General features: G+C 38.5%; 1 protein-coding gene across 1 annotated transcript in view; it reads right to left on the bottom strand.

Annotated features, from left to right (window-relative positions):
* PCLO (piccolo presynaptic cytomatrix protein) overlaps positions 1-14066 on the bottom strand; it is a 395249-nt gene that overhangs the window by 364960 nt on the left and 16223 nt on the right. Inside the window, exon 3 of the mRNA XM_082013967.1 lies at positions 9075-10469. Coding sequence (XP_081870093.1) covers positions 9075-10469 — 1395 coding nt within the window. The remainder of the gene's footprint in view (positions 1-9074; positions 10470-14066) is intronic.

The raw sequence follows: 14066 nt of genomic DNA, 5'->3' as shown, positions 1-14066 counted from the left end.
GGATAGGTCAGGAAAATGTTCAGAATCTAAAAAAAAAAATTGAAATATTATAAATACAACTGCAGGTTTTAGCCCAATTATTCAGATAACTGCTAGGACACAAAATCTCCTCAAAAAAAGTAGCTACGTTCATTAAAATAATAAATTTAAGGACAAGATTTCTTATGCTCAATTTCTAATCTCTATATGACAACTGGACCATTTCCAATACGAAAACTCTTTGCTGAGGAAAAAAAACCTAAAAAAACCCCAAAAGATTACTAACCTAGAAATACTAAAAACAGAAGACCACCATATGGTCTTTCAAGTCTTGTCCTTAGAAGACTAGGTTATCTCACTGTTTGAGTAATTTCATTAACCTCCAAAACACAGATGGAAAACTAACATACCTCATCATTCTTCTCAGTGAGTGTTCTGGTCTGATACAGCCTAGTGGCTGTTAGGTTTTTTCCTAGTGATTGCAAAAATTTTTATTTTTTTCCCCCCTTGACTCAACAACGTTTTGTACAAAATTCAGTCAGAATAGTTTAGGCAGCTAATCCCCCTCTTCAACATCCGTCCATGACCTCCTGCTTCAAATGCTGCTAGACAGCATCTCAAACAGCTTACTGGCATGAATCTAATCTCCTTTCCACAACTATATAATGGCTTAGGTTCCTCTCAACCTCCATCCTTACTCTTAGCAATACAGCAGAAATCAATTTAGTATGTAAATAATATTAAATCTAAAGCCAAGTTTGTTCTCATTGTGGTCCACTGAACCATATGCATTTCAGAAATATTAAAAATAATTACTGGCTACTGTCATTTTAAATGACACATTATTTTCATTATTCACGGAGTACTATTGTATAGCACACAAAACAGGAATCGGAGAATTGCCCCATCTTGCTCATTTCTTTTCTTTCTTTACACCTTAAGGTTTAATTAATTATTTTTACTGCTGGTCACACTTCATGCAAGCAGTTAAAATTAATTGCAAAATGCCTTTGATTACACTTGTGCAATCATATTAAGTTTAAGATGACCACACAGCAGTGGCAAACAAGTGATTTCTAGACCTGCTTTGTGCAAAATACTGACATTTCTTTGTTAACGTACTGTCATAATGTGGTGATCATTAGCCCTTTGGTCAGCAGAAGCATGACATGAAATTTTATACATATGCAATAACTGGAACTTATTAACTGCTGTAACAACATGAACAGTTTCATTCTGCAAGAAATATGATCACAAAATTCATGCAAATGTTTAAATTTCCAGTGTACTGTCATTTCAGAATTTTATTAAATACTCAAATATCTGCCTGTCCCAGTAATTCAACTATTCTGGTTTCAAATATACAAGATATCAGAGATATTTTTAAAAATGCTATTACAGCATTTGTTCCTAGAAAGAGCACCCACTCTTCATATTTCTGTAATGGAAAAAAAAAGAATTTTATTTCAGGCTCCCCCTATAGCGAATCTAGAAGACCAAAACCATGCAAGGGTTCTGACAGAAAGGAAAATGCTTTATATTTTTATGATCACAGAAGTTTTGACAGTGTCTGTACATATCATTAATGTGATCAAACAGTAAGTAATGTCTTACTAAGGTATCTCAGCTGGGCACTGAAAAAAAAATTAAGGCACTTAACATCCATCATATTTTGACTGTTTGCTTAACAAAACCTGCAAGTGTGTCAAAATGTTTTAGACCCATTGGGTCTTATCTTGAAATTAACTAAATCTCACACCAATATTTAAAGTCTGTAAATTAAGCATTTTTGTTTCTCAATAAAACATGAACAAAAGTGTATTATTCTGTAATGTAAAAAAAAAAAATCTTTTATCTCAATAAAATAAAGTGTCTTTAAAATATTATTATAAAGTTTACCAGAAAATTTCAAACTCAGAAGCAATAAATAACAGATTAGCTTTCAGGAGGAAGACTTCTTCTTCATTTAATAATGGGCCACCAACCAAATTTCTAATGAAATAACATAGAAGAAAATCACCTGGCTCAAGGCCAGGCCAGTAATTTTCCTGATTATCTGGTTTAGATTTGTGACTCCAGCTTGACCCTCACTAATACGCTAGTCTATAAACTGCCTGGTTTCCTAATGGCACAAGAAAAAAAAGTAAACCAGACACAAGAATTAACGCTGAAAGCTCTGCATTAATTGTTCACCTAAGCATTTTATGTTTCAAAGGCGCAAAAACATCTAGAGATGGAATAAATGTGTATTGGGAAAGAAATCATGCTATATGAATTCCAACAGGATGAGGAAAATTGCCATCCAGACAGGAACTGTGTGTGTGAGCAGCAGTGCTGCTGCAGACATCCCTTTGGATTTCACACCATCCATGGCCATTACCGACATTAATAAAAGCCATCTGGCCTTGCATAGCTTTATGTCTATATCTCATTGCTTGCTTCAAAGGTATTTACCCATCCCTGCAGTTCTTGGTTCTGAGAGGTAATTTGGAAACTTTTAGAGCCCTGAATAAAGAAAACAAACAGCAGGCAACTAATCATGGTAATAGTGCTTCCAAAGGTCACACTATTACTGTGAGCAATGATACCAATCTTTTTCACTCTTCGAATTTAATTCCGGGGGGGGGGGAGGAATCCCTAAATTTATGATCATAACTATTGGAAAGGAAAATTCACAAGTATGCAATCTCTTATCTAATGCCTTGATTAGTAACCGTGGAGGTATAAGAAGCCTTGCTTTCAAATAATGTCCCAAGATCATCATATGTTCAGAATTAACCATCAAAACCTGACTGCCAAAAAATGAAACCGCATTAGTGTATAACTTGCTTTGGGCCAAGTATCCCTACTGAAATGCAAGACACCTGTTCAGAGAAACTTGTGAGAAAGTAAGGATGTTTTCATTTCTCTCCACAGTGACGAGGAATTAAAACAAAACCATCACAGCACATCTATCATTTACCTTATCTGGATGCTTTGGCTTACTCTTGGCTTCACTTCCTCTGTTGCAACTCAGACTGCAAACTCGTGGGGTCTTGTAGGAGACTGGGAGACAAGAAGCTTGGCTGTAGCATCCCAGTAACAGCCCTGAGCTAAGGATGGGAGTCTTGAAGTCACATACCTATTTGCAGGTCTGTATTTTGCCTATAATATTATTGGAGAACAAATAAACTCAACCAACCACCACCACATTGTATGTGGCCATGAGGAAGTATTATTACTATTACTGTTACTATTATTACTAAATAAAGCAGCCATAGCTGATATGTTTAATGCCAAACAGTACTGCCTCTCTGTGAACTATTCTCAAAGACATGCCAAAATCAGAACCCAAAAGGGGTTTCATCTAATAGCTGGACTCCAAAGGGATTTAAACAGCAGCTAGACACTGCTCAAAAGGAATGGCTCAAGCCATGTGCACAAGACAGAAGTTCAGGCCTCTGAAGAATCATCAGGTCAAAGTAGGGTTTTTTTGGAACACAGCTTTAGCTAAGGCGCCAGTGAAGGACAGACGCTTCTAACACATATTTAGAAGTATTGTGGACAACTCAAGTCTCTGTCTTTAAGCCCTTAAATACCTCTGCAAATATGAATACCAGAAGCCTAATTCTGTTGATGACACTTAAGCTCTTCAGCCTTATTTCAAAGGTGAATTCAGGTACTAAATTTTTTTTAAATATTTATCTGTGTTCAAATTTGACTACATTACCCATCAAAGGGTCATTCCCTATAAGCCCTTTATTCTGTATGTACACAATATATATGTTTTACAGGAAAAATGGAAGAGGTGCGTTGTTCTGCTATTTAAAATATTTCCATTTTAATGTCTGCATATTGAATTAGTTAAACAGGAGAAGCAGGATGCCTCATTTGGAGTTAAATTAATTTCATTCTGACAGACAAAAAATATAGTGGGGTTTTTATCATCTAACATGCACTCTGTTTTTCAATGCCAGATTTTATCTTTCAAAATAATAATTAGTAGTCATTTTAACATTTTTTCAATTATGAAGACTTATCATTTAATGGATAAAATTTCCATAAACTGTAGTGAATACATTGTGTTAGCCTATTATGTTCTGTATTATTTGGCTGTTATTAAACAATAATAGCATTCACTTTCTTACAATCAAAATTTTAAAAGGAGCTTTAAGTATAAAGGGAGATGGAAGAGGCAGAGAAGATAAATTATGCAACTGAAAGGAGTGGTTGTTTTTCTCTTCATATCTTAAGTGCAAATTCTTCTTCACTGTGTTTCCCAGACACCATCTGTTTCCAAAACAACCCATCACCAAACATAACGGAGGACATCGGAACTTCTAATAGGAGTTAAACCTGCCAACTTGCAGAACGGTCTGAGTTTTCTCAAACAGAAGAAACATAATAGTACAGAGCTGTTAATAAATTAAAGAGAGGCAATGGGTGTCACCTCAGATGATGTAGTACAACATTTTAGGGATTTTCATTAAAATCATAGATGGCTTATTACTTCGCAACATTCCTGCACAACTGCTTTAAGAAGTCCAAACCACATTTGGGCATTTAATAGCAGCGTTCATTTCACTTAGGATAGGTTCGGGGGTTTTTTAAATTATTTTTTTACAGCCTAATATTTGAGCATGAATAACAGGTCACACCTGCTGAGTGTATGCAACTTATTTGCAATTAGATATCAGTGAAAGTTTGGAAAAATAGAAACTGACAGAATTATTTATAATAGGGACCCACCTGTGCCAGTACCCTTTCTGCAGGATTTTAGGAGGTGATACAGGAACCCAATATGTATTCAGGTATATGACAACATGCCATGACAAGAGAGCTCCACTCATCTCCAGACAGGCTTATATCAATTCCAAAATATAACTATTTACTGTGACTTCTAGAAGTTCTTATTGCAAGAGCAATATACCATTTTTAACCTGGTTATAATATTGAGTTTAATGATAGTACTGTGCTTACTCGGAAAATGAATTTATCTCTTTGCTTTTCCCTCTCTCCATAGTATGTGAGGAGAGGCAAAAGAAATATTTATTTAGTTTGGTCTATTAAGTAACAGTTATCAGAAAAGCATCTAAATTATTGTGGTGGGTTATACATCTATTTTTAAAAAAGATCTATGATATAAGAATATGGATCGGACAGGAACCATCAAGGTCATTGTTTATAGACTCCTGCTTATAGATTCCTGCTATCATATCCACCTATGGAAAACAATTTCATACAGACAATATTCTCCGTAATAAATATATTAAGAAATATCACTCTTTATGTGAAATTGTTTATATTATCTATTCTGATCACATCTCTAACAGTTTACATCTTTTTCAAACAAGAAATCCTTAGCAAGTCTGAGATATGATGTCTTTTCTGCCCTTCCCCAGTTCTCCCTGTCCTTCTCCTTCATTCAAAACAATTCTCTCCTTTCTGTAGCCCCAATAATTTATTTCACACATGGAACATTTTTTATTTCCAAATACCTTTCCAGATAATTTTATAGTTATCTGTAGACGGAAAAATGCTTCTGTTGTTCCCTTGGCAGTCCTATTAGATTAAATCCATTAGCACACTTACATATACACACATTACATTTTGAGCTCTTTCTGTTCATAACATGTGACTCTATTAAGACATTATTCTTTCTTGTTGCCCATACAGGTTCTACAAATTTGGATATCTTCGCTTTCCTTAGCTGAGTTTTTATATCTTCTTTTTTATTTTACTACTACATTAATTCTTCACAGGTTCTATACTTCTGACCCTGCTGCCTCAACATACTTAATTACATTATAGGCAACCATCTCCACCCCTGTTCAGTATTCCGAACAGCTTCACTGAGTTTTAAATGCACAAAATGGTCGTTGCCACACACTTAATTTCTGGCATCTGCAGTTGCGATCTCGTGCTTTGTTACTAAAAATAGAGCTGCTTCCAACTACCTGAGCTGGAAAGCTAATCACAGAGCTGGTAAACAGTGCTCCTCCCTATTGAGCAAATGGCAGAATAAGGAGTCTGCTAATGCACGAGGGCGCACATGGCCCTGTGAGTTTGAAATCTATCAAGTGTCATTTATTTAATCATTTGTGGCTGTTTGCTTCATGGATAAATTACTATTTAAGTAAATAACTGCTTGACTGTTGGATCAACAAATCAAGAAGAAAAAAAAAGTCAGCCCTTTTTAGGAAAAAGGATTCTAGCCTAATTCTCAGTTTGCACAGCATTGCACAATACAGAATAATTTCACTGAAGGAAACAGCATATTGTTGATTTAGACTAGGTAAAATCTAGTTCTCCTGTTTCCTGCAAAGGAGGGATTATTAGAGGACCAACTGTTTGCAGCAGCTTAAAGACTTTTTGAAAGTTATTTCTGTCACATACAGCAAGAACAAAGAACAACTGCCTCTGTAAGAAAGCACCTTCTTCCCTTAAAAGGGCTCTCAGCCATGTCTGCAGCACAGCAGCACATTGCCTGGAAGACATTCCCTGCTAAAAAATTTGAAGGTAGAAGTGCCCACGGAGTTTAGATGCTCCTCTGTATTTGTCAGTGAAACACTGGTTTCCCTGCCCCATGGGGCTGATTCTTACCATATAGCCCAATACAAGCTTTGTTGGCAACAAGGTTTCAGCCATCACTCAATAAAACTCAACTCATTTTCAGCCATTACTGACTCAACAATATATAGATAATACATAAGAGACTGTTAGAATCACTGGGATAGAGCTGCAGCCCCAAAACAAAACTGTTAAACACTCGTTGCATTTGTTCATCCAAAACACTTTCTGGGGCTAAGAGGGAAGATAGCCTTCTGGAATTGTAATTTTTTCTTTGAATGCAGAATATAGGAATAAAAGAATTAGGTAGAAAACTACCAGAAAGACCAACTTTAAAAAGAATTTCTATTTATCCTTCCTAATCTCCCAAAAAATAAGGAGACAAGTAAATAAAACCTTGAAGACTGTACTCAACACATTAGAAAAGTTTGGTGGAGGAAAAGATTATGCTAGTGAGCATAAACTATTTGCTTGTCATCATGTTTCTGTCATTTAACAGGTACACACTATATTCAGTGCATACAGGGACAGAATTACTATCTGAGGTTAAATACATTATTTACACAGCTCATTTGGGAGAGGAGAGGATGAGCTCCCTCTTCTGTCTCCCATCTTCATGAAAAGGAAAGTCAGGGTGCCCTCAGTCAACAAACTAACTCCTGTTATCAAGGAAAAGCAGTTTACCAATTTTTAGGAAAAATTATTGGAAAAAAGAAGAAAAGATGAAAACTGTGGACTGAGATGGAAATGTGTAGTATAAGGAAGAAAATACAAGAAGGAGCCAAAAAAAGAGGCAAAGAAAGGCATGAGGAAGTCAGACTACAGAAAATCAATAGCATTTCAAGCTATGCATATCCCAAAGAGTAGAAACAGAGAGAACTCCCTGGCAATAACAGCAACGGGAAAAAAGAAACAGAATACCAGCCTTCTCATGTTAAACAGAAGGAATATGGAGAGTATAAATCTGCACACCACATGGCAGTCCCCCACCATGACACCTAAGTCAACTCTGAAGAAGTCAATTCATGCACCAGGACTTGTGTAGTTGTCTTATTAGCACAGTGTTTCACGAGGACTGACACATCTTTTTTCCGAGGTATTCTGTGTATGCATAATAGAGCACCTCTGGAGAAAGTCATATATATTTTTCACATCAAAAACCTAAATAAGTGTGTATGTGTGTGTGTGTATGGGGCAGGGGGGTAGATAGTGATGAAGGAGTGTGTGTGTTTGATGGAATTCAGTGCATAAGCAACATTAAAAGTCAACTGAATCCTGGCTTTCAATCACTGATCAATCTTCCTGTATTTTCAGACCTTTCTTTCTCATCTAAGTGACTACAAAGACAGTAAACAGCAGATTTGTAAGTTAGATAAAATATGCTTATTATAGTAGGACAAATACCTTTCAAATGATAGTATATTCCAGAAAACAATCCACAAAAAAAGCATATGAAGACAACATAAGCAATATTTTCCCTGCAACTTGTTATTTCTCCCGACATTAGTTCTCACCTTAAGGCAGAGATATGATAACCTTTAATCCTGGGAGCCATTTCTAATGTATTCATTCAGATTTCAAAGACACAACATGGATAGCCACTTCCCTCATGTGCTACGCAGACCAACTTACACCATGTTACTCATGAGTATTTTTAGGCAGTCTGCCTCTGTTGAGTTGAACTTACCAAATTGATATGGCAAGTAACGTGTTCCTCCACCTTTCTCTTAAGCTAGTATAAAGTTTCCAATCCCCTTGCCAAAAAAAAAAATTACAAGAAAGGAAGGAAGGAGGGTAAAAACGTGGAATGTGAGGAAATGGTTGAAAATAAGTTGCTTAATTCTTTTAAAGATAAGTTGGCACTACTGGATCTGCCTTGGGCAGTCATGGAAAATGCTCTTTCAGTCTCACACTCCTTAATGAATGAAGTGACTTTGTGAACTTTACGTTATTCACACCAAAAAAATACATATTCCACCACACAGGTATCACTTAAACTTCAACCTTCCTAATGAGTACATCAGCATGTGCAAAGACTCCAGAGCCAGAATTAGGTTAATGGAATAAATGTAGGGATGTATGAAACAGGATGGAAGGGGAATAACTAAGCATTAACACATCCCTTCATTCATTAATTGTCTGCATCAGGGGCATTGATTAAAGGAGGACACGTTAACATACAGTACTGATGCATATGAAAAAGAACTTTATCCCATGACAAACTGAAAGTACGGTAGTTTGCTCTATCATAGTAGCACCAATTTCAAAGGAGTTCATAACCATAATTAACTATCTGCTTATGCCTCAAAAACCTAGCAACCAGCTATATCAAACTCCCTTAATCTGCAGAAAATTCATTGGAAGTACTTTCTGATTACTGACCAAGTTTCATACAACACAGATATTTAATCTTAAAAGCCCTCAGATAATGAAACATTCAAATTTTTCTTGACAATTCAATAGATAAAAATCAGCTAGAGACTGGCCTTCACAGCACAGGGAGCCTGCAAGCAAGAACACAGGATAAATACAGACCAACACCTTACCTCAGCTATGTGTGGCACTGGATTAAATCCACAGAGATTGCACACAACTTCCTTGCACTCTGTACATGTATTAAAGTTGGGGGGATCCTTAGAACCAATATTTAGTCCAGTTTTACAAAGAGGACAAGACACTTTAGGCTGGCTGGCTTTCTCTGGTTCCGACAGCCCAGCAGGTTTCTTTGCTTCAGCAGCCTGAGGCTTGCTATCTTTAGCCAAACCAGGTTTCTTTTCTAAATCAGAACCTTTAGTCGTTAAAACACTATCCGCTTTGGATGGCTCTGGTTTTTCAGTCATAAGAGGCTTGGCTTCTTTCTTTACAGGAACAGCTTTTGCAAGGGGCTGAGTCTGACTAGACTCTTTGGGGGCTGCCTGAGAGGCTGGAGGCTGGGATGGAGGCTGGGGCTGCTTCGCTGTAGGACCAGGCGGAGGAGGGGCTGATGTCTGAGATGCCGGCTGACCTGCTGTGGAAATTAAATTTGAGGCCTGGCTGAAGATTGAAGCGCCAAATCCAAAGAGTTTCCCAGTAACTGTTTCTTGTGGTGTTGTAGGCTGAGGCTTAGGGACATCAGTGATGCCTCCCAGATTAAGACTGAAACGCCTTGATTGCTCAGGAGTTTTCTGAGGCGGCTGGGGTTGAGCTGGCGCTGGCTTGGTACCTGCCCCCGCTTGTGGGCCCTTCGGAGCTGGTTTGGCATCAGGCTTTGGGGCCGGTTTTGTTTGCAACTTCTTAGGATCATCTTTTGTTTGTGTTAGCTCGATGGGCTTTTGAGTTTTAGCATCTGGTCTAGCCCCAGGCTGAGATGCAAGCTTGGGATCTGACTTCTGCCGAGACACTTGTGGAAGAGGTTTGGAATCTAGTTTATCCCCAGCTGGATGTGTGTCCCGTAATGGCTTGGCAAGCTCTGGCTTTAGGGAATCTGTCACTTTCTGTTGAGTTGGTGGAGATCTGGGAGCTGCCGAATCCGGCTTCAACCCTGGTGCTGCAGAGGTAGGCACAGTGTCTGTCGTAGGCTTCTGTGTACTGGGTTGTTTTTGCTTATCTTCAGCCGGTGTTGGCTTGGCCTGATCAGACTTTGGAGTAGGATCTATTTGCTGTGAGACGTCAGTAGACTCAGCAAGGAGTTGTTTTGATTTTACAGGGGGAGAGCCAGGCAAGGACGGTTGCTTTTTCTGTGGCAGGGTTTTTTTCAATTCCGCTAGCTGCGAAGGATCAGGTTTTGGAGAAGCATCTTTCTTTTGAACTGGCTGTGGTTGAGGAGATGGTTTAGCTGTTGAGGGTGGAATAGGTGTCTTCAGTTTGGGTGGAGTTGGTTGTGGCCCGGGACCATGACCTGCTGCTAGGTCACCACCTAACGCTCTTTGCATCTGGCAGTTTAAACAGAGCCATTCCTTAATCTGCAGAAAAAAATAATTTTGAAAGTATTATGATCAAGATGAGACAAAGTTAATAAAATCAACATAATAATAGGCTGTTCTAGTGTATGGCTTGTTGCAGTATTTCAGACTTCTGTGTAGAAAGGTAGAAATATTACCACTAATATTGTTTTGCTGTTAACATGCCCAACTGGTTTTTTTCATTCTTCTCCGCATTCCTGTGATTTGAGCTATTGCTGAACCCATGTTTCTAATGGCTTTGCATTCAGTTTACACACAGCTGAATACTGGAGGATAAAAACCCAGCAGAATGAAAAAATGCATTGGAATTTCATGGGACCCAGCAGTGATTCATTTATAGCAATGATTTGCCAGAATAGAGAAAAAAAGACAAATACTGCTAAAATAGTTTGACACACCAAGTCTGCTGACAGAAAATAATTGTAATTAAAACACAGTAAATGCATAATTACTTTACTCAAGCTCTTTGTACAGCTTATGGTTTTGGTAATGGTTTAAATTACAGAGCACAAGTATCACACAGAATCACAGAATCACAGAATCACTAGATTGGAAAGAACCTTCAAGATCATCAAGTCCAACCATTAATCCAGTGCCACCATGTTCCCTAAACCATGTCCTGAAGCGCCACATCCACACGTTTTTTGAACACTTCCAGAGATGGCGACTCCACCACCTCCCTGGGCAGCCTGTTCCAATGCCTGACCACCCTCTCAGTGAAGAAATTATTCCTAATATCCAATCTAAGCCTCCCCTGGCGCAACTTGAGGCCATTTCCTCTTGTCCTATCGCTAGTTACTTGGGAGAAGAGGCCAACACCCTTGTCACCACAACCCCCTTTCAGGTAGTTGTAGAGAGCGATAAGGTCTCCTCTCAGCCTCCTCTTCTCCAGACTAAACAACCCCAGTTCCCTCAACTGCTCCTCATAAGACTTGTGCTCCAGACCCCTCACCAGCTTCCTTGCCCTTCTCTGGACACGCTCCAGCACCTCAACATCCTTCTTGTAGTGAGGGGCCCAAAACTGAACACAGGATTCAAGCTGCGGCCTCACCAGTGCTGAGTACAGGGGCACGATCACTTCCCTACTCCTGCTGGCCACACTATTCCTGATACAGGCCAGGACGCTGTTGGCCTTCTTGGCCACCTGGGCACACTGCTGGCTCATGTCCAGCCGGCTGTCAACCAGTATTGGCAGTACACATGTAACCAATGAATTAGGCACTGAGGTGTGTTCGTGGACACCATATATTATACAGATCAACACTTCACCACCAGTTTCAGGGCAAATCTTCACTTGGAATCAGTGAGGAGCTTTGCCTAAGCCCTGATGGTATTTTAAGAGTCATAATTAGGTTTCCCAAGATTCCTTTGTTATTAAAATAAGCTCCCAGGGTAACTACTGTATGCATGTATACCATGGGCCCCTCTTTGTAACACAGAGGAGAAGGAATAAGGCAAATAATATATTTGCCCATGTTTCTTATCAAATTTAGTAACTCACAACTTCAAAACATTTTTCTCCTTCCCAAGAAGTATTACATGAAAGGGAAATTCTATTTTCTAATACGACGAAAAAACCCCAATAATCCTAAGTGGTCATCCCTACCTTTGCTTTTGTAAAGCCTCGCAGTCTGAGGAAGGATCAAATAGGCTACAGCAACATATGGTCGGGAAGCATCACGTGCTATTTTCCACATTTTACATCACTAGCAGAAACATTATAGGCAGCAAAAATTCCATTCAATATGGGAATGGGTCCCATGGGCCTACACCTGCAAGTAGATACTTAAGGAGGTCATCTGTAGCTCTACTTCTATTCTTTAGTCTGTGTGTGAAACGCAGGGTACCATTTGCACGCACCACTGCGGCAGAGGGAAACTGCAAATTGGAGGACACAGAATATAAGACTCAGACCTTTTCCCCTAAGGGTGAACATTTCTGGATCCTGTTTCTCACTCAGGTCTGAAACCTCTGCCATACTCCATGGGATGAATCTGGAGGTACTACATGCAAAGAAAGATTGGGTCTGCATAATATCAGAGCGCATTGGAAGGAAAGAACTCTGATGTCACGGACTGAAGCAATGAATTCATTATTTTGGTGTGCCGTGCCAGCCTTGTATTTTTCCAGCAGCAAAAGTTAAAAGGACAGTTGGATGCAGTTCCGTAAAACACATTTATTGCAGTTATTCTGATAAACATGGTATATACACACTCTGGAATACCAGCTCACTAGCAGCTTCACAGAGATGCCCAACTTTGGCCTAAGCTATAAATTCACAGTAATCAAATTACCATTCATAATAATGTTGCTTTTATCTTCCATTTCCAGTGCAATTTTTTTAGATTATTTAAACAATTCTCTGATCTATTTGCAACCCATATAGCAAATAGCTGTTAAAAAGTGAAAACAACAGAAACAAAACTGCAACATGTGTTTAAGCTCTGCTTTGAATTATTAAAGGAATTAAGTTCACTGCACAGAGGACCTGAGCAAAGATTACTTTTAGCTTAACTCCCATACTGTTTGACTGGTCGGCTCCCCTACAAGTCCCATGTCCAAGGGATAATTACTAGCAAGAAGTAAATCTTAATTATGATACCTGATTTTAGGTATTAGTAATCTCATTTAATTAGATACATATTAATACCATTTCTGGATGAATTCTTATGGGTTTTCTAGAAGGTTTAAGTCTAATCAAAGACCAGACTTTCTGAACATCCACCTCAGCTGTCACAGTTGTCTGGCTTTGGCAAAGTGATTAAGATTTCGTGTATTACGGAGCTGGGTTCTCCTCTATAGTGAAGAAACACAGGATCCTGCGAGGAGCTTTTTAATGGGCCTAAGTGAGGAATGTCTTTTCCCACTAACCACAGAACTTTTACAGAGATTTGGACAATGCACTTTTCATGGTGATTCACTGTTCCTGCTTCTTTTCGACACCTCCACTTGCCTTTTTTTTTTTTTAATGAAAGTGCTGTACTCTAAAGTAAGATGACCAGATGAAACCATGGCAGTAACAGGTGCCCACCTGCTCTCACTCAGCTTCCAGGAAATTTAATTTTAAGTCACTATGACACCTTTAAGGCCCCAAACGAAGTAGCTGTAGGGTTGGGTGGGGTTACAGAATAAGGAGTCTGAATAATTCTTATGTTTAAGGTGTCCAGAATCCAACTGCATTTATAAGCATTTAGGCTTGTCTTCAATATGCAGCTGGTCCAGTCTGACTCTACTACCTAATTGGAGTCCAAACAAAAGTTAATTCTCTGCTAAGGTTTTCAACACAATCTTGTGCCGAAGACAAAACCTTAACTCTCAACTGTTTTTTTCCTTAAAAAAAATTATATACCTATATACACACACATGCACTCTCAGTATTAAACTGAAGCCTTTAAAATTAATTAATTTGCTGCTCCTACAGCTGAACTTCAAAATGGAAAATGTAGGAAGTTTTACTTCACTGTATTATTTTTTAAATCCTTCTGATTTAGACATAAAATTCCTCCCATGCATTTCAGTGGGAGAAATTAAGTGCCAAAACCCTCAAGTCATTATAGGTTATACACATTATCTTCAAACAAATAAAAAACTGCACAA

Source organism: Phaethon aethereus (genome assembly GCF_964289735.1).
Source record: "Phaethon aethereus genome assembly, chromosome: 1".
In the NCBI taxonomy this organism is placed as follows: Eukaryota; Metazoa; Chordata; class Aves; order Phaethontiformes; family Phaethontidae; genus Phaethon; species Phaethon aethereus.
This window is presented reverse-complemented; position numbering and strand designations above follow the sequence as displayed.